General features: G+C 35.0%; 2 protein-coding genes and 1 long non-coding RNA gene across 3 annotated transcripts in view; 2 read left to right on the top strand and 1 right to left on the bottom strand.

Annotated features, from left to right (window-relative positions):
- Positions 1-7262, bottom strand: part of LOC128681637 (uncharacterized protein) — a 34459-nt gene extending 27197 nt beyond the window's left edge. Inside the window, exons 1-2 of the mRNA XM_053765683.1 lie at positions 6994-7262; positions 71-194 (exon numbers count right to left, since the gene is read on the bottom strand). Of these exons, the coding sequence (XP_053621658.1) occupies positions 71-194; positions 6994-7228 (359 nt within the window). The 5' untranslated portion in view covers positions 7229-7262. The remainder of the gene's footprint in view (positions 1-70; positions 195-6993) is intronic.
- Positions 1-21206, top strand: part of LOC128681647 (uncharacterized) — a 245846-nt gene that overhangs the window by 84466 nt on the left and 140174 nt on the right. The window lies entirely within an intron of this gene.
- Positions 20485-21206, top strand: part of LOC128681642 (androgen-dependent TFPI-regulating protein-like) — a 33122-nt gene continuing 32400 nt past the window's right edge. The window contains exon 1 of the mRNA XM_053765689.2: positions 20485-21158. Coding sequence (XP_053621664.1) covers positions 20946-21158 — 213 coding nt within the window. The 5' untranslated portion in view covers positions 20485-20945. The remainder of the gene's footprint in view (positions 21159-21206) is intronic.

Below are 21206 nucleotides of genomic sequence, written 5' to 3' on the forward strand. Positions count from 1 at the left end.
GTGTTATGGGATACTAACGATACTATATTGTATGGTCAAGCACACGTTAGTACGAGAATTGGGCGAATACCTGGCCAATCCATTGTTGATCATGACAGCTACAGACCCTAGTGAGTCTTCTATCTCCTGTCCTATCTTCGAAGGCAACTCCTCAATAGACCTGCCTGTGCTCGTCACTTCTGCATCGGCTGCCTCTGTAACAAGATATAGGGGAAATAGGACAATACATATTATAAAACAAAGCTTTCCGCCTTGCTTACCGCTGTCTGTCCCTATGTATGTTTAGATCTTTAAAACTACGCAACGGATTTTGATGCGGATTTTTTGAATAGATTGTTTATTAATTGATGAATATGATGATAGGTATATAGTGATCAATTTGTTACTCTTTCACGCGAAATCTACTGAACGGATTGTTATGAAATTTGGTACACGGGTAGAATATAACCTGGAATAACACATAGGGTATATTTTATCCCAAAATTCCTACGGGAGCGATGCCTCGGGGCGCATTTAGTACTCTGTTCATTGTCATTGGTAACCAGCACCCAACCACACAATAAAAAACTTCACAGACATCTCAATCTTCTCTAAGCCATCAATGAGTTCCCATAGTTTTCCCAGAACAATGACAGCGAAAGTGCTCAATTTCATGAAATTTCGTTTACTCTCGTGTGTCTCAATTGAATGAAAAATATCGAGAATGGTTTGGAGACAAGAAAAAACAGTTCAATATTTCAACGCCAAACAATAATGTATAATCCTAATTAATATTATAAATGCAAAAGTCACGTTTAATCACGTTTCCAACGCTAAGCCGCTGCTGGGCCGATTTTGATGAAATTTATTAGTTTTCTTGACAAATAAATGTTGATTGATTGACTAACATCTTTACAATTTATCAAACAAAATCTCCTCTGCCGCGTCTATCTGTCTGTCTGCGCGCGAAATAGGTACTCAAAATAAGCACGAATTTACTACTAGTGTGATTCCTGAGGAAGGTTAACGTGTATATAATATTTTATGTTTTTAACTATGTCTTTCTGTCAATAGAAAATGTTGTAAATTGCCATAGTGATAAAACACTTTAGCATAAATACTTTTTTATGAATAACTAGATGTTGCCCGGGGCTTCGCTCCCGTGGGAATTTTGAGATAAAATATAGCCTATAGCAATTTTGGATAATGTACGTTTCTAAGGGTGAAAGAATTTTTGAAATCGGTTCGGCAGTGTCGGAGATTACCCGCCTCAAACATACAAACTCACAAACGCTTACCTCTTTATAATAATAGTATATAGGTTCAGTATTTTTTTAGCTTGATGAAATGTAATTACGTTTATAATTTAGCTGTCAATATGACTTTGGTGTCTGAAAATGAGCACCCATCCATACAACACGGAATCGAAGTGAAAGTGGATAGTCGAGTTCAAAACACAGATGTACTGACCTTTGGTGAACTGGTTTTACGATTCGCCGATATAATTGTACAGGTTTAGGTGAAAATATTGTATTTTTTTTTTTAATTTATATTTTTAAACAATTTTATCCTCTTCATAGTCGTATTTCTCATTGCTGAGGGTCGTCATTACGTGGGATGAAACACACGTAACGATTTTCTTGGCACTATTAATGGAGTGGTTTAAGTGTACCGATTGTTGTTAACACTGGTGTCAGATTTTATTCAAGTAGACCAAAGGCATTTGTCATGACTTTTACAACTACCTACAGACATTTAGTTGCAAGTCGCATACCACTAGTGAACTTCTGTCAACCAGTTTCCTCACGATGTTTTCCTTCACCGGAAGCAAGTGGTGGTCTATGAAAACTACTACACATGAGTCAGATTGGTGTACAAACTCATGTGGCACGAGTAGGATTCGAACCTGGGACATTTCGGTACACAGACGGGCGTCTTAACCATTACACCACCACCGCTAATATTATAAACAGATACATTTTTTGATTCCAATTAATAATAATAATTCAAAAACTTCCAGATCGATTCTAACAAAATTTGGCTCAGAGGTAGGCGAGACTGTCAAAAATGACATAGACTGTTGTATTAGTTGCTATATTGTATTAGTGCTATTTCAATGGGGGGCAGGGGGTGGCCGTGACTATATTATTTACTCTACTGTGATTCAAGTGATGTTTTATATTATTATGCTATAAATCTTATTCCATTTGTGCGTACACGATAATATCTGCGGTCTGTCTAGAAAGGTTGAAATTGTCTATGATTCTAACAGCTTCCGGTTGCCGGGAGGTATGTCAGGTGTAATAAACATTTAATTTTTGAAGTGAAAAATTCTTTAGCGGCGTTGTGCACTTTTTGTGATGGGTAAAATAAAGTTAAACTAGCGTCAGGACAATCCTGACCCTGATCGAAAATTCGTAAGATGTCAAAAATGCACAACGTTAATATTCAAGTTTTCACTTCTGCCGGCACTCCCGGAGTGAAACCCGGTTTTTTTTCACTGTTCACAATATGTGAAAAAATAAATAAATATATTAGCACAAATCACACAGATTGAGCTAGCCCCAAAGTAAGTTCGAGACTTGTGTTTTGGGATACTAACTCAACGATACTATATTTTATAACAAATACACATATAGTTAAACATCCAAGACCCGGGCCAATCAGAAAAAGATCATTTTCCATCATGATGATGGCGATAAAAACTAGGAATATATATATCTATGAGGAATTAGTAGTCTTGTAAGATATACTTTAAGGCGAGTTTAAAAACTGACAAACTCGGTACGAAGTTATAGAAATAAATATTTAGAAAAAAATGTTGTCGACCCCTGAAATCTCTTCTTTACTCTGCCCACGAGCCGTAAAATATAATGGGTAATATATGTCTGTCTGTCTGTATGTATGTATCATATACCTTTGTATTTGTTATCGAGATCCGTGTCAACTAACCGTGAAATATTTGTTTTATGGTCTCACATTATTCGCGATATGATTTTAGAACTCTCCTTCATCCTCGTGTATCCGGGGCTGTGACGTCGTGAAGCCGGCATAAAAAAAAAATTACCTAAGAACTTCACTACATAATCTCAAATTCGACTAATATACAGCTGAATGGACAAGTCTCTGGACTGGACTCTTGGTTCTGTCCCCGTAAGGAATAAAGACGTGATATTGTATTTGCATCTATATAAAAATATCGAAGATTTATCTGTGATTTTACAACCGGCCGCTTGCCTGATGTCAACCCTCTTTGGGAATGCCGTTGTTGATCAGATATCAAGGCTATACGTCGTCGCGCTCGGAACCACGCGTTTCATCTAAGTATACTATGATTTTAAAGAGGTAAGCGTTTGTGAGTTTGTATGTTTGAGGCGGATAGTCTCCGAAACTACCGAACCGATTTCAAAAATTCTTTCACCAATGGAAAGGTACATTATCCAAGATTGCTATAGGCTATATTTTATCTTAAAATTCCCACGGGAGCGAAACACCGGGCAACATCTAGTGTACATATTATTTGTAACTCTACGACGACCTCTGCGGCACTCATGCCGTCTGCTACACTAGAGGTCCCGGGTTCGAACCTCTAAAAATATCTTCTTCAGTTTGAGGTCTTAGATGTTTATCTATATTATATGTTTATATTATAGAATATAGTATCGTTGAGTTATCATGCCATAACACAAGTCTCAAACTTACTTCGGAATTAACTCAATCTGTGTGTTTTGTATATAAAATTATTCTCATTCATATGTATATATTTTACACAAAAACTATGTACATATACCTGGCTAAGCATCTCGTAACAAAACGATTTTGAAATCTGTGTTATCGGTTAAGCGGTGTTGTGTTTTCAATCTAGGTTTTGAAGTTAATATTATGCTATAAACCCAGCGCGGTTAGCGACTGTCGAACAGTTAATATGTATATGATTCCGCTAGCTTTCAAATTACTTAAATAAGAAGCTTTTAAAGAATAATAAATAAGAATAATAAGCTTTTCATAATAAATAAATTGGAACTATACAATAAGCAAGGTCCTAATATATACAAAACTAGCTGCACGTCTCGGCTTCGCTCGGGTAAACCCATGATGTATAATGAATCCAATACAAATGAAAAAGTAACTTTGTTACCTCTTCACGCTCTATCTACTCAAGCAATCTTCTTGAAACTTTGCATACATTTAGTTTGAAGTACGGAGAAGGACATAGTGTACCTTTCATCCAGGAAAAATAATTGGGATATATACGCGGGCGAAGCCGCGGGCAAAAGCTAGTTGTGAATAATTTATGGAAAGGTCTTTGTTAAATTATATGTGTGTACAATCAAACTTCTGACATGATAGGGCCCAACACCGTTAAAATGAGTTTCTTCCCCGGCATTTCTTCTCAGCAGTGGTCGTTCAGAAATCATAGAACACATATCAACCTTCCTCAGGAATCACACTATATATTGGTGAAAACCGTACCAAAATCCATCCGATTGTATTCGAGTTTATCGCGTTCATACAAACGGACGCGATGGGATTTTTTCAATTAGAAAATCGGGAATAATTGTGTAAAGAGGTTCATCTAACTAATCTATCTATTTAAGTATATTATCTTTAAAATTTTGATATTTTAGGTTCTTGGGGCCAACGGGCGCAGAATTGATAGGGTGAGAAACACAGATTTACGTGCCAAAAGCCGGATCATTGACGTGAGCGCCAAGACAGCAAGGCTCAAGTGGAATTGGACCCCCGCCCATGTGTGCCGAATGCCGCCGGAGAGACGGGCACAGATCACCACAAATTGGGTTCCCGAAGGCGCAGGCGTCGAGGTAGACCGCGAACAAGATGGCGGGACGATCTTGACAGGTTTCAGCGTGGTTGGCAACAAAGGACTTAGGATATAAACCTTTGGAAGATAAAGGAGGAGGTCTTGCCCAGCAGTGGGACACATAATATAGTCTATAAAAAAATGGTTCTTGGGGCAGAGGTGCACGGGGGCTGTACAGAGAGCTCAGCTTACCGCTGAACTCTCGGGCGGGTAGATTTCTCGCGAAATTTCCATTGCATTTCAGCGCGGGAATGCTGCCTGTGTGATGGGCACTTTACCTAGGGGGTATCCTTAGATCCTTCTTCATAGTTGTACTCCTTATGGCTGAGGGTCGTGGTCATTACATGGAATTAAACACACACAACAACTTTGGCATTAGTAATGGAGTGGTTTGCCATTGTCGATGAAAACAGCTATACATGAGTCAGATTGGTAAAACTCATGTGGCGCGAGTAGGATACGAACCCGGGGCCTTTCGATTCACAGGCGGGCGTTATAACCATTTATATAATTTACAAGTTTAATTTGTAAGGGTAATAATCTCTATATAGAATAAAAACAAAGGCGATTTCCGCGTCTGTCTGTTTACAAGCTTCCTACGGATTTTTATGCACATTTTTCATTATAATTTACGCAATTTATTCCTGATGGTTCGTAGACCTCGTGCGAAGCCTGGCCGGGGTGCTAGTTCTATATAAGTACATACTTAAGTAGGTATTCTTATTCTAAATGTATACTGAGAGTAAAATATAAATAGGTAATGTGTGTAAGATTTTCTCAATCGGTTTCTTAAACTTTTCTATACTTCTTTACGTGTGCGGTTGCCTCCCTAAAATACGACCACTGCATAACCTCCAGCGGATGTCTTATCAAGCGACTAAGGAATGAAAAACCTTAAACGTGTAACCGATAGGCAAAAGCATTCCTAAAGAGAGTTGAAGTCAAGCAGGCGGTCGGTTACAATACTCACAATCACAATTTAACCTTCACAAATTAAAGGCTTTCAACAACCCTGGGCTTCGTAGCTTCATAACCGAATATGTAGCGGTAAAAGAGAGGGATTTAGAATGAAATTTCGAGATAGATAATGACATAAAAATATGTCGACAAAAAAAGAGTTGAACGAATCAATACTTATAACAAAATGGAAGAAAGGCCAAATTTGTACATTGGATATTTTTTTTTATTCTTCATGGAATATACTTATTTACTGATATTGATGACGAAATATAGTTGTGGAAATTTTTGTCTGTCTGTCTGTCAGTCTGTCTGTCTGAACGCGCATCACTCGAAATCTACTGGACCGATTTGCTTGAAATTTGGTTTGAAATTAGGTACCTTATATACCGGGTTATAACATCTTAGATATATTTCATCCCGGTAAATGATCAGGTTCCCGTAGGATAATTGAAAAACTAATTACGGATAAAAAATGCTTCAGAATCCCGGAAAACAATCTTATAGACATTTCATCACGGAAAATGAGAAGAGTCCTGTCAGTAGCAAAATTAGATACATTTCTAATAATAATAATAAATAAATAAATAAATGAGGACAAACCACACATATTGAGCTAGCCCCAAAGTAAGTTCGAGACTTGTGTTATGGGATACTAACTCAACGATACTATATTTTATAACAAATACATATATAGATAAACATCCAAGACCCGTGCCAATCAGAAAAAGATCGTTTTCCATCATGACCCGACCGGGGTTCGAACCCGGGACCTCTCGCTTCAGTGGCAAGAACTTTACCACTGCGCCACCGTGGTCGTCATACATTTCTAAGAACTGAAATACACGCGTGCGAAGCCGCGGGCAAAAGCTAGGTGTTGATATAAAATGTTTAATAAATAACTAGGTAGTAAGGTAAGTTCGTGAAGAACATTTAAAAATATGTTATTTCAGCTACTGAATCTGTACACCGTTAATTTTCCTATATTTTTCGGGATAAAACAATTATATTGGCATTTTTAAAAAACTTATTCTATTGTGGTGATCGTGTTTAAACTCAAGTGAAAAACTTTCCTTGAATTACATTTTTTTTTTAACAATTCTCTATCTAGAATAGATTTTTACGTCGTAAAACATCTTACGTAGCACATGTAAAGTCGAATTATAACTCTCAAAGCTACAAACTACTTTCAGAGCCGATGCTGTGCGCGCCGAAAATAAAATAAAAAAACTCACCTCGCCACAACTTCCTCTGTTTTTGCACTTCTTCATCCCAACCATCCAGAATCTTCCCCGACTTCTCCCTCACACAACCCCATACATCTTCTCCGGACAAACACTCCATGATTGATAGCAAACTTGGTGCCAAATTCTTCCCCATATTCATTACATATTCGTACGATCTGTCTATTATACTAGCACTTTTCGCTTGACTACTGAGAAATAGGAAAAATAGTAGCGTGAACCTCATCGTGGCGACCACACAGGGCTACGGTCAAGGCTTAACTGAGAAAATTCCAGTGGTGTGCAAGCTTATACGATACTTTCTTTCGTCGAGACGGGTTTGTGAGAGTCCCATTCGCTGTGTGACTTTTGGGGCTTGCGACTGAGCTGGGCTTGCGACTGAACTTCAATATTTATAGTATAAAAGTGTTTGCCTCTTAACCCAGAGGTCCCGGATTCGAACCCCGGTCGGGTCACGATGGAAAATTATTTTTTTCTGATTGGTCTGGGTCTTGGATGTCTATCTATATTTTGTATTTGTTATAAATATACTATCGTGAGTTAGTGGTATTTTTGTAAAGATTTAAGAGTGTACCGAGCGCACACTAGCGCCACGATCATATTCTTATTAATTTCTTTTAAACAGAAGCAAATTTTAAACATCTGGCTCGGAATAATTATGCTTCCCTAGATAAAGGACTGCCCGTTCACGTAGATACGTTCCTATAATTTGACAGCTGTAGAGGACTGTCAGTTAGTGTATCCCAATGGTATGTCAAAAGATAGATCTTCACTGATAAACCACTTATTAGAACTTATTAGGCTTTTTAAAACCCCGACGCAAAAAGAGGGGTGTTACAAGTTTGACCGCTAAGTGTGTCTGTACGTGGCACTGTAGCTCATCAACGGCTCATATATATTGATATATATATATTGATGAGCAATTCTATTTATCTAACAAATAAACTTGTTCAAAGTTGACTTTAGCAGCAATAGGCCCGGATCGACAAATGAATTAATGAATGAATAGATAAATGAGAAATAATATAATATTCTTTATATCACCTACATTTTAAAATCGTGAGCTACGAATAAAAAAAATCAAAATCAAATCATTTATTCAGAAATTAGGCTTTCACAGGCACTTTTTCACGTCATATTCTAAATTAAATGATATTTACCAAAGCTACTTGCGGATGAAAAGTATGGCGCCGACAACTTTGTATAAAAGTCTGCCAGTGAGTGGCCCGCTTTATGTCGCCGTGTCATCGTGGGAGTCGCTTAATTTCTTTTTACTCGACCGGTTATTGCGAAATTATAAGGTTTTTGGGCTATATATCAATTTTCGAAAAATTTAACCAAATACAAGGCAAATATTTTTCTGGGAAAAAAATTTTTTTTTGAGCTCCAGTTCTATATTTCTTGGTAGTAATTGATCTTCATACACCATAAATAACTTCCCTTATGTATGATTTTAAGAACTTATTTTAGATCATAATTAATTTTGATCACAAATAGGCATATCCTATACTATTTTATTGCATAACATTATTTTTTTATAGCTTGTATTATGTGTCCCACTGAACCACAAAATAACTGGCTTTTGCCCGCGGCTTCGCCCGCGTAATTTTCCACGGGAACAGTTATTTTTCCGGGATGAAAGGTACCCTATGTCCTTCTCTGTACTCTAATCGATATGTATGCAAAATTTCAAGAAGATTGGTTGAATAGGTAGAGCGTGAGGAGGTAACAAACAAAAAACAAACAAACTTACTTTCGCATTTATAATATTAGTAAGGATTTTAAATTTTTATCTCGTGTTTTTATTCTAGTCGCCTAAAAGCATCTGATATGGCTTTAACGAAGTGCCATCTAACCAAGTATATTTTAACAGTCAACCAATTACCAGTTTGCAGGTTTCCTCACGATGTTTTCATGTGGTGGTCTATGAAAACGAAAATTGGCATACAAATTCATATGGTAGGAATATGATTCGAACCTGGGACCTTTGTATCACAGGCTGCCGTTTTAACCACTTAACTACCGTCGCTTCAAATATGTTTAATTAAATATTATAAACAAATCAATAGTGATAAATATACTATACATAATTCAACTTATTAAAACGGGATTCTAGATATTACGTTGATATATACCCACACATATATTACAAGTGAAACATTGTAGACAGACAGCCACACAACACGGTATTTTTTTATAATATTAATCGAATGGCAAATTGTACATCTCCTTTCATCCTTAAATAAAAGTATAAGACGATAAAAAATGATATATGAACAATAGTTGTTTTGGTTCCGTATAAAATATATATATTTTTTCCTTATTTTTCCGTTTCATATTTTAATTTGTTTACCTTTCGCATTAACAAAATTTATTTAACTAATAACGATACAAATATAGATATATTTAAAATCTATACTGTTATCATAAAGACATACAAACTCTCAAACGCTTACCGTTTGTGAGTTTGTGTGTTTGAGAGGTGGGTAATATACGAAACTACCGAACCGATTTAAAAAATTCTTTCACCATTAGAAAGATACATTATCCAAGATTGCTATAGGCTATATTTTATCTCAAAATTCCCACGGGAGCGAAGCCGCGGGCAACATCTAGTATTTTATATAACTCTTTAAAAAAATCAAGTATAAATTATAAATGTTCTTCAATGACTTTTGCTATTACTCTAGAATTAAGGAACAAAAATAAAACATATATAAACATTTCATATAAAGCACCGTCTCAACATATGTTGCTAACATCATGTTACTATTTCAGATTCTCAATTCTATCAATAATTATCTCGATTCTGTTCACCCCGTAAGGGTTAAAGACGTAATCTGCAAGTTAAATTGGCACGAACTCTCAAAAGAGTGTTTCTCTGTCTTCTTTCCTTACAATGCTTAAAGACGAATGCGTTTTATCTATCTGACTACAAAATAATTAATCTGTAATGTCATGAATGATCGATTTTGGAAATTATTCCTTCCTCAAGAAAATTGACGGATCGTCGACAGCGCAGCCACAGCGCTCGAAATGCTCTGAGAAAGACACCCTTTTAAGAGTGTTAAATAGGTTCGTGCCAATTTAACTTACAGATTACGTGACTCTGTGAAACATTCAGAAGCAAAATTTTAATTATGGTCAAAGCAAAATGTCTCTGTGAATTTCTCAGGTTCCTCCGCGTGACCTGCGGTCCCCTAAGCGCGCATTCACGCATTATCATACAATACATCGACTTTCACTCACACCTGCTCATATTATGTGGTACAATAATACGGATCTCAAATAGAGTTAAGCCCACTGTTGGGAATAAAGATTGTAGTTGGCACGAGGGAAAATTTATACACGAAATATTATTTTTTGTTTGTATTAAAAATTACTTTGTTTTTATTATCAAATCGAATCAAAATTATTCAGAAATTAGACCATTCATTTTTTGACGTCATATTCTAAATTAAATTCATTCGTTTCGCTTCGCTATAACTTTTGAACGACCAAACCGATTTTCATGAAACATGTCTTAGAACGCTCGGGATAAAATTATCTATGAAACAAAAAATACTAAACGAAAATCGGTTCATCCGTTTGGGAGCTACGACGCCACAGACAGATACGTTAACTATAACACCCCTCTTTTGCGTCGGGGGTTAAAAAGAAAACTTAAGTTTGAGGTAATATGGCCCTTAATGACTGACCAGTCAACACGCCACAAGATATCGTGTCAAATAAAAAAAAAAAATAGGACAACGACCTTTTTGGCGCTGGATGTGATGAGTGGAAGTCGAAGTATATTTTATTTATTACTATATGTATTTTTTTAATATAAAATTATTCTAGTTTGAACCCGGTTTTTCTTAATTTTTATTGTATACTCTTTTGTTATTGCTGAAAAAAATAAAAATTAGATGTACTCAGAGAATCATTTTGTAATTAAGTATTTTTTATACAATTTCTAGAATTGCTGGGCTCCTGTAGAAAATATTGTAGTGATTTTCAATAATTTCCTTTTTCTGTTTCCATGTCTATACGTTTTACAAACATACAAACAAATTTTCAACGTCGAAACAAGACCCAGGTGAATCTGGAAAAGATCATTTTCCATTTTGACCGACCGGAATCGAGCCCGGGACCTCCATTTGTAATCGAGCGCTTCCAGTTTCTTTGTACTTGTTATAAAGTCATCAGCGTATTCATATACACTAAAATGTTGAAAGCGTGAGATTTTATTTTTAATTTACTTTTAATTTAATTGTTAATATTTCGTTTTTTGTTTTGATTTAGTCAGATTTTGGGTTTTTTTTTTAAACAGTTTATTTACACGATTTTACAGCTATAAAAATCGTATATACTGGGAAAATAATTTTATATTTTGTCCTGTGCAGTACAATTTAAAGTGTACAGGTTTCCCCACAATGTTTTCAAGTAGCTATAAGAAAACTACTATGAGTCATTGTGATATAGAAACATACTTATGTGGCACGAGTAGGATTCGAACTTGGGACCTTTCGATTCACATGCGGGCGTCCCACCATCGCTTCTTATCACATCAATAGGATAATAATCTAGGCCCATTGATTGTCAGCCATGTTTAAAATTAATGATGTCTTTATATGATACAAAATTTGCAAATTTCATATAACTTTCTCCTGTTTCAATTATTATCTTATCATATATCTCACAAATGACAGATGACCTATGACCGTTATGGTAGTTGAATGGTAGGTTCTTTGATGTGTAGTAATGGTGATGAAGAGTACCTACTTTCGACAAGTGGCTTCGGGCAAGTGGTGAAAATGACCAGTGATCGAAAGGTCCCATATTGGGATATGAAATATACGATTATAAAATAAAAGTCCGCATGGATGATATGCGAACGGTCTGACAGCTATGGATATTGGCCACCGTGCGAAGTGGTGACGAAAAAGTAGAAAAACCCTGTGCTCCGATGCTTAAAGGCTGAGGAAGTAACCGGCAAAAAGCTCAGATGTGATAGAGAGATTCTTATACCCCATTAATTTGCTGCAAAGCGCCTACGCAAAAAGAACACGCAAAAACATTTTTACTAATAATTGCCGCCATTCTAATAGCTTCACCCTATCTCTGCACTCGTATCAATTTTAACGTTATTTATTAGTCTAGTAGATTTTGCGTGACTGACTAAGTACTAAACCTACTTACTTATACCACACACTAATCACCATAATCCTGACTATTATTAGATATAATCGCGAAAGTAAGTTTGTTTGTTAGGTAGTTTTTTTTGTTATGCATTTGCATACATAGATGCATTCATACATGCTGAGTGGCTTTCATTCCGGAATATTTACTATCCGAAACGAAGTCGCGGACGAAACATAATTTAGGTATAATAATTACCTACCTAGTAAGATTTTGGAAGTCTGTGGCCTATTTGAATGTACGACAATTGCAATGACTTTCAAGATGTCAATATGCATCAAATATCACAATTGAATTAGTAAAGTGTTACAAGTAAGAGTTCAATTGTTAATAATTAAAAAAAAAATATGAATGGAACGTCTCGTGCGCATGTGCGATAGATCTATTATAACGATTCATTACACGCACTTATTTGTTAAGGAACTATTGTTGAGAGAACTACCTACCCATATGTTAAGACATTCAATGAATTATGATTTAATTCATGACTTTACAAAATTTTTCAAAAAAAAGTATCTATACTTAATTAAAATATCACTAATATTATTTACCTTCTTATCAAAATTCAGTTCTAGGTACACGGGAAATACCTACTTTATAGGTTATGATTTTATTGTATAAACAAAATTTGTGATGTAATACCTAATGATTTTTTTTTTTTGTTACTTACTGTTTCTTGTTGGTATCGGTTGATCAATGGGTGGATGACCGAAAACTCTGTTTATTGTATCCAGCCGACGTCCAAATAGGAATAGGTTCTATACATTTTTAATTGTACTTTTATAAAATTAGTTATGTATATAAACTAGCAGCGCGTCCCAGCTGCGCTCGGGTAAAACCACGGGTAAAACCATAATAAAACTTTCTCAGAAATCACCCTGTATAGATAATCAGATTTAATTCAAAATAATTGAAGTTAGTAACAATGTGAATTCAATGGTGTTTACCGCTGAGCTGTCCGGGTCAAATTTTGAATGGGATTATTCGTTGTTTCTTTTCACCCTCACTTAACTACCCTAAAGGTCAAATTTTAAAAAATCTTGAAACACGTTTTTCATTATTTTTATTGCATAGCATTTGTGCCAAATTTCAAATACCTATATCAGTAAAGATTTTAGTTATTTTTCATACAAACCTTACCCCCAATTTTAATCCCTTTAGTGATCGAGTTTTGAAAATTCCTTTCTTATCTTAGCACTACCTACGTAATAACCTAAAGCTACTGCTCAAATTTCGCGTTTGCAGTTTCTATGGTACAATCTGGGCGTTGATTAGTAAAAAAACGCTTGTTTTTTTATATATTATAAAGATTAAGATGTCACCTTGAGCTTTGTATTAAGTTAGAGATCATCAACCCGCAAACAAAAGGTTACATACAGGAAAAAACTTACAATATTTAAAAAGCTCAAAGCAAACTACTTAACATGCGCTCCATAATTAAGTGGGCTTCAAAACGGGTGCCCTTCAAGGAATACCACAAGATTTTGATGAAAATACAGCGATATATATGTAGGCGTCAAGATTTTTTGAATTGAAAAGACGGTGTTTTTATGCCGGCTTCACACTATCCACGAACAGCTCGCCAAATATTTACCGGTTTGGTATACATTGCTGGTTTTTTTCATTGCGGCAAATAAAGCATTCATACAAACAACGCAATGTTCACGCATTCGCGTCGCCGTGTGTTCGGCGAGTGTGGAGCCGGAATTACATCTATCTATACTATTATTATAAAGAGGTAAGCGTTTGTGAGTTTGTATGTTTGAAGCGGGTAATCACGGAAACTACTTGTCAGGTGGTAGGGTAATCTCAGGGTAGGTTGGAGTAGAAACAGGCAAAGACAGACAGTTGTATAATAGTATAATTGATAAGTAAAATACAGACCCTTCAAGGGTCTATAAATAATTTAAGATATTTTATTATATATATTTATATTGTATTATTATTACACCGTACGTGTGGTACGTGCCGATATCGTTATGGTAATGAATGAGTCAAAATGTGATTTCAAAATATCAAGTGGAACAACAATTTAAAATTTTGAATTTAGACTGAAAGAAATAAAAATCGTGCCGCGGCGCGCACGCTGCGATATGACCAAAGAGGTCATAATGCGTGGCGTTACATACTGAACCGATTTCAAAAATTCTTTCACCATTAGAAAGGTACATTATCCATGATTGCTATAGGCTATATTGTATCTCAAAATTCCGACGGGAGCGATGCCCCGGGCAACATCTAGTTTTAAATATTTTTAGAGATTTTTAAATTCAGTTTATATTAAAATTTATCAATCTTCAAATTTGATTCATGGACACTGAATTAATAAGTAGTTATTATATATTCTAATCGTTATGACCTTTTTAAGACACGTGTTTTAAATATTTAAAACAACATAAGTTTGGAAAAGGAAACCCAAGAAGGGCTTATATAAATAAATATATTAGGACAAATCACACAGATTGAGCTAGCCCCAAAGTAAGTTCGAGACTTGTGTTATGGGATACTAACTCAACGATACTATATTTTATAACAAATACATATATAGATAAACATCCAAGACCCGGGCCAATCAGAAAAAGATCATTTTCCATCATGACCCGACCGGGGATCGAACCCGGGACCTCTCGGTTCAGAGGGAAGCACTTTACCACTTCGCCACCGAGGTCGTCCAATATATATGGACCAAATAAAGGAGACAGCAAGAGTGATGTCGTACAGAGAGGTCAAAACAATGGCTGAGGATAGAAAGAGATGGAAGGAACTCCGCCGACAAGAACGACATTCTGTAATGATGATGAAATTTGGCAAATATATTTGACTAAACATTATATATGTATCAGACCTATATTTGTTAATTGACGTCCTTGGAGAAAAGGCTGCGGTGAAGTTTGTTGCGCCGCTTCTTCTTCACCTGCGCTTTGGAAGCCGGCAGTAGACTTAGTTTAATTAATTTTTTTGACAGTCAATAAGTGATGTATATCATCCTAAATTTAATAAAGAAATTTGAATTTGAAAATTTTGAATTTGATATACAAATGTACACGTAAACGTGAATAAACAAATGAAAATATTTAAATTACATAGTTATGATTTAAATTATGGGTCGAACGTTACGATTTAGTTGCATCCATTAAGCCCCCTCAGCATGCAAGCTGCAAATGGAAAATTGACTTGGTTTGCATTCAATTTAAACAAATGCCAATGTAGTATCAAAGACTTAGGACAAGGTGAAAAAAACCGGTTTTACTTAAACTGTTAAGATTATATTCGATAATTTTTGCCTGGGTTCCGTATTTCCTATATTATTTAATGAATAATATTTGTATACTTCCTATATATGCTTATGTCCGTGGCTTGGCTCGAGTTTAACCCGTGCGTCGGCCGCTCGTAACTTATTATCGATATCTCGGGTTCTAAGCAATGTGTCGCGATGAGAACTATACCAGATTTTAGGTTAGACCATTCTCTCTATACAACTTTGAAAACCGCATCAAATTCCATGTAAATTGTTTTTGAGTGATGCACGAACAAAGACGCAGACAGATAAAAATGTAAAAAACTTAATTTTATTTCTATTAGTCCCGTAAAGACCCATCCATAATTATTATACTATGTACAGACATAGCCCGTTTACAGTTTTGTTTTATATATATATATATATTTGTACCTACTCGTGTTTTCGAAAACGGATCTAACGTCTTCGTTGTGCATTTAAAATGAGGCGTACAATCGATATACCTATCTAGTTCTAAAGTCTGGAAAAATAGATTTTTGAAGTGAAAACTTGTCTTTAGCGGGGTTGTGCACTTTTTGTGAAAGGGTAAAAAATGTTCTCCCGCCAGGACGCGTGACATGATCGAAAATTCGTAAGACGTCACAAATGCACAACGTTAATATTCAAGTTTTCACTTCTGCCGGCACTCGCAGAGTGCAGCCCGTTTTTTATTTCATATACCTATATATCTACCACTCTACTACTCTTGCCCGCGGCTTCGCCCGCGTGAATTTATCTGCGAAAGCGGAAACAGACGATTTTCATACAAACTTTCACCACAGTTATATTTGAAGCCTATATTTGAAGGTGGTCTTTACCTACATGCATAGCAAATTTCATCAAAATTTGTCTAGCGATTTAGCCGTGAAAGCGGAACAGACAGACAGACAGACTTTCGCATTTTTATTTATAATATTAGTATGGATACAAATTTGACAAAAATTACAAAAAGAAGTCAGTCGCAGTAATTTAATATTAAAACAAATAAAAAAATTAAATCGCCTAAAGGTATATTTTTATATTACTGAACAAAGCAAACAGACATGCGGCCCACCTGATGGGAAGTGGTTACCGCAGCCTAGGAATGTCATACGCGCGTTAGGGTGAATTTCACGTGCGTTTTGAACCCCGCCGCCGGCTCTCATTAGTGTTTATTAAATTGTACCATACACAGTGATCAATTTAATTATCCTATTTTATAAATAAGTAAAGTACTGGTACAATGTTATAGATGTTTAATGTATAATGTGTAATGTGTAATGTGTAATGTGTAATGAATTATAAATGTTTAATTAAAAATGGCACTAATGTAACGCTACACGCCGCGTTCAAACAGTCGTGAAATTCACCCGTTAATCTTCACGCCCTACATGATATTTTCGTTATATTCACTGATGAACAAAAGTATATTAAGTTTATCTTTAGAGTAAAGGCATCTGACATTTACTTTTACGATTACCTTTCGCCATTTGTAACCCCTAAAAGTGGGGTGTTATAAGTTTGACGGCTGTCTGTCTGTGTTATTGGGCACCGTAGCTCATCAACGCTTGATGAAATTAAATTGAAATTCAAATAATTTATTCAGAAATTAGACCTTCACAGGCACTTTTTCTCGTCAATTTTTATATTTATAGTTATTATGGCATTCGGATTTCGGTCTACTGGCATTTCGGAACGACCACTGCTGAGAAGAAATCCCGAAAGAAACTCATTTGAACAGTGTTGGTCCCTATCATGTTTCTTACAATGTTTTTTTTTTTCTAATCATATAGAAAAGTTCATAATGTACATAGTCAAAGTCATATATTTATATATATATATATATATATATATATATATATATATATATATATATATATATATAAATATATGACAATATACATATATATATATATATATATAAATATATGACAAATATATGACTTTCATCAGAGGAAACTGGTCATCTCGTTTCTCACATATATATATATATATATATAGTCATCTCGTTTCTCATATATATACATATATATGTGACAAACAAGATGACCAGTTTCCGGCAGCACCAGTTGACGCATGGGAACGGACGGAACCTCACGACCATTTGAGTGAGCATGACACACTCGATTCCCATTGGCAAATTTTTATGCGGTAGTTCTTAGATATGTTTGATCTAAATCGGTTCAGCCGTTTAAAAGTTGTAGCGAAATGTATAATTGAAAGTCGGGGGTTTTTTTAATTCGACTAACAAATAAACTTGTTAATGTTTTAATATTCATTACAATGAATTCACTTTCGTTTGACATTCTATTGTGTAAAATATCATGCTTTTAATATATGTATGTGGCACATGTTTTTGTGCAATAAAGTCGGTCGTAAAAGCATAGGTATAGCCAAAAATTCAACATTTTAAGATTGATTTTTTTAAAGCGAGCCTTAGGCGTCGGGACGTCGCAGCTCCGTATGTTACTTACCGCGAGAGAGAATGCACATTGGATAGCTAACGATCATTAACCAAAAACAGTCATTATACTTGTCATAAAGTTTTTAATTATCTATAAATTAATATTCATTTGTCTATGGTCTATCTTTCTTAATAACAAAAAGAAAGTTAGGCATTCTATAAAGTACATAAGGTACCTTTCTTTCTCATCGTAGCCAGTAGTTTGTAGCTTTTTAAGAAATTATATTAATATTTGTAGGTACTATTATTATAAAGAGGTAAGCGTTTGTGAGTTTGTATGTTTGTGGGGCGGGTAAACTCTGAAATTACCGAACCGATTCCAATAATTCTTTTACCATTAGAAAGGTACATTATCCAAGATTGTTATAGGCTATATTTTATCTCAAAATTCCCACGGGAGCGAAGCCCCGGGCAACATGTAGTATAACATAAAACGTGAAAAAGTGCCTACGAATGTTTGATTTCTGAATAAACTAGCGATCCGTCCCGGCTTCGCACGGGTGCAATATTATGCCTGTTATATGTATATATAAACCTTCCTCTTAAATCACTCTATCTATTAAAATGTATAAATATATATTAGGACAACACACACAGATTGAGCTATCCCCAAAGTAAGTTCGATAGACTTGTGTTATGGGATACTAACTCAACGATACTATATTTTATAACAAATACATATATAGATAAACATCCAAGACCCGGGCCAATCAGAAAAAGATCATTTTCCATCATGACCCGACCGGCGATCGAACCCTCGGGATCTCTCGGTTCAGAGGGAATGCCGGGGGAACTGGTCAGCTCGATCTTTTATTAAAAGTTTTTTTTGTTTGGTTAATTATACATATATATATATATATATATATATATATATATATATATATATATATATAAGTATATATATTTTCCTTTCATCAGCACTTGATCACAATCATAATATGTTTCAGTATACCTTTTGACCATGTACTTTATTGTGTACTTACATTGTTATATTACTGATAAAAAATTATACATAAATTTATATTTAAAAAATGGCAATCCCTTCTGGCATAATAGGGACCGGCACTGTTTGAATGAGTTTCTTTCGGCATTTCTTCTCAGCAGTGGTCGTTCCGAAATGCTAGTAGTTTGTAGCTTTGGTAAACATCATTTAATTTAGAATATGACGTGAAAAAGTGCCTGTGAAGGCCTAATTTCTGAATAAATGATTTGATTTTGATTTTTGATTTTGAGGCAAGCACTTACCACTGGGCCGACTGAAGTCGAATGTAGTCATCTATTATAAAATCCCGCATCAAAATCCTTTGCGTACCTAATATTAAAGATAAAAGCGTACATAAGTGTTATTCAGTCAGTTTGTTTTATACTATTAAAATATGACGATGATTTGAATTGCATTCAGTTCCATACGGGGCTACGACGTCATGAAGCCAAAATAAACTATTAATTTAGATACCCCCTCAGATGTTGCTAGCATCGTGTCATCCGCTAGAAAAGAGCAGATAGTTACCAAACGGCTGTACGCACATTTTCCAAACATAGCTAAGAACACGCTCGATTAAATTATCTTTCAAATAAAATAAACTAGATCAAAATCGGTTCAGCCGTTTAGCTGCTACGATGCCACTGATAGCCGTGTCTGAGTCACAGCCTTGTAACATAATGTAGGGTAGAGAAAATAGAAATAAACAGTATTGGTTTGACCGCTCCTAAGCACTGACGTTTAATTTAACATTACCCCTTCTATCATACAGATTTATAGTTAAACTTGTAACCCTCCTTCTGTCGTCGGGGTTTAAAAATACAATACAATACAATTAAATATACAACAGGTTACAACATTATTCAAATACTTGTCTGCCTTTGATGTCTGTATTTATGAAATTTAACATTTATTTCGATCAAAAACAAAAATAAATGTTAAAATATTGATATATGTAAACCCGTGGCGTAGTGGTCGCCGCGTCTGTATGCTGTGTGCGCCTGTATCCTCGGTTCTATTTGTACCGACAAATGTTTGTCTGCGGTTCAGATTCTGGGTGTGTTGCGCCCGTTTCTGTGTTTTTCTTTGACCCACCACACAAGCTGTGTGCTTAGTATGGGCCGTTGAGTATATTGTCCATTTATTGTTTACTAGCGGCCCGTCCCTGCTTCTACTCCTGAATGTTTCTTCTATCTCTGTGCCAAATTTGATTACAATCAGATAATTCGTTTTTGAGTTTATTCAATACAAACAAAAATACATTTTTTTATAACACTAGTGTGGAAATAGTTTGACGGGAATTCCAATATGCGATATTAGACTAATGTGGGTAGAAGTAGGTATTTTATAATGTGAATAGTTAAGAATATTCCATGAATAAACAACCACAGTAGCGATGAATCACATTGAGTCTGATATTTAATATTCCTATTTTCTCATTAAGATATTAATAGAAGAATACAATTACAATTTTATGTCGTATCATACACCATTTATTGCAATACTGTGAATAAATCATATACATAATGTACAATTACGTAATACAATAATCAAATGATTCACTGAACAGTCAAAACAATGTTAATAAGAAAATTAAATAGATTGTCGATACAGAAAAAAAAGCCGCGATCATTTTTAGTCGCGGAACCCTGTTCGGTGCCAGCATAAATTAATTAGTCAATAACACGGTGAACCTGTTTGTATACGGACGCATAAACGCAACAAAATACGTGCACACTGATCAAAAAACAAATCTATAAAAACAATTAAAGAAACAAGGATATAAAACTAAAAACAGTTTGAAATTTGTTTAAATTCGAAAAAAGAAGTGATGTTTAGATTCAAATAGAACACGATATTCAATATCGTGCGATTCAAATTAAGAAACAAGGATATAAAACTAAAAACAATTTGAAATTTGTTTAAATTCGAAAAAAGAAGTGATGTTTAAATTCAAATAGAACACGATTCAATTGTTGTGATTAAATTTTGAAAAAAGAAATTAAAATAAAAGTATTCCAAATTCAATTCCTATAGTGAGTTCTAGAACAATTTCTAAAATGTGCGCAATGAGCGAAGACATTTTAAATAACCGTTTTTATGTGCGATTGTTTTTGAAAACGGTTTTTCATTGTTTGGGTGCATTTTTGTGTTACGCTGTAATGGCAGTTGGGAGTGTCATATCGTTCACTTTGACAGAAGAACAAAGAAGAATACAAGATATTGACAATATAAGAAAATACGTCGTTTGTTACCTGACCAATTGGAATTATGTGAGTATTAATATAATGATATTTCTGTGATTTTTAGATGTTTTTATT

Source organism: Plodia interpunctella, chromosome 27, assembly GCF_027563975.2.
Source record: "Plodia interpunctella isolate USDA-ARS_2022_Savannah chromosome 27, ilPloInte3.2, whole genome shotgun sequence".
Lineage (NCBI taxonomy): Eukaryota > Metazoa > Arthropoda > Insecta > Lepidoptera > Pyralidae > Plodia > Plodia interpunctella.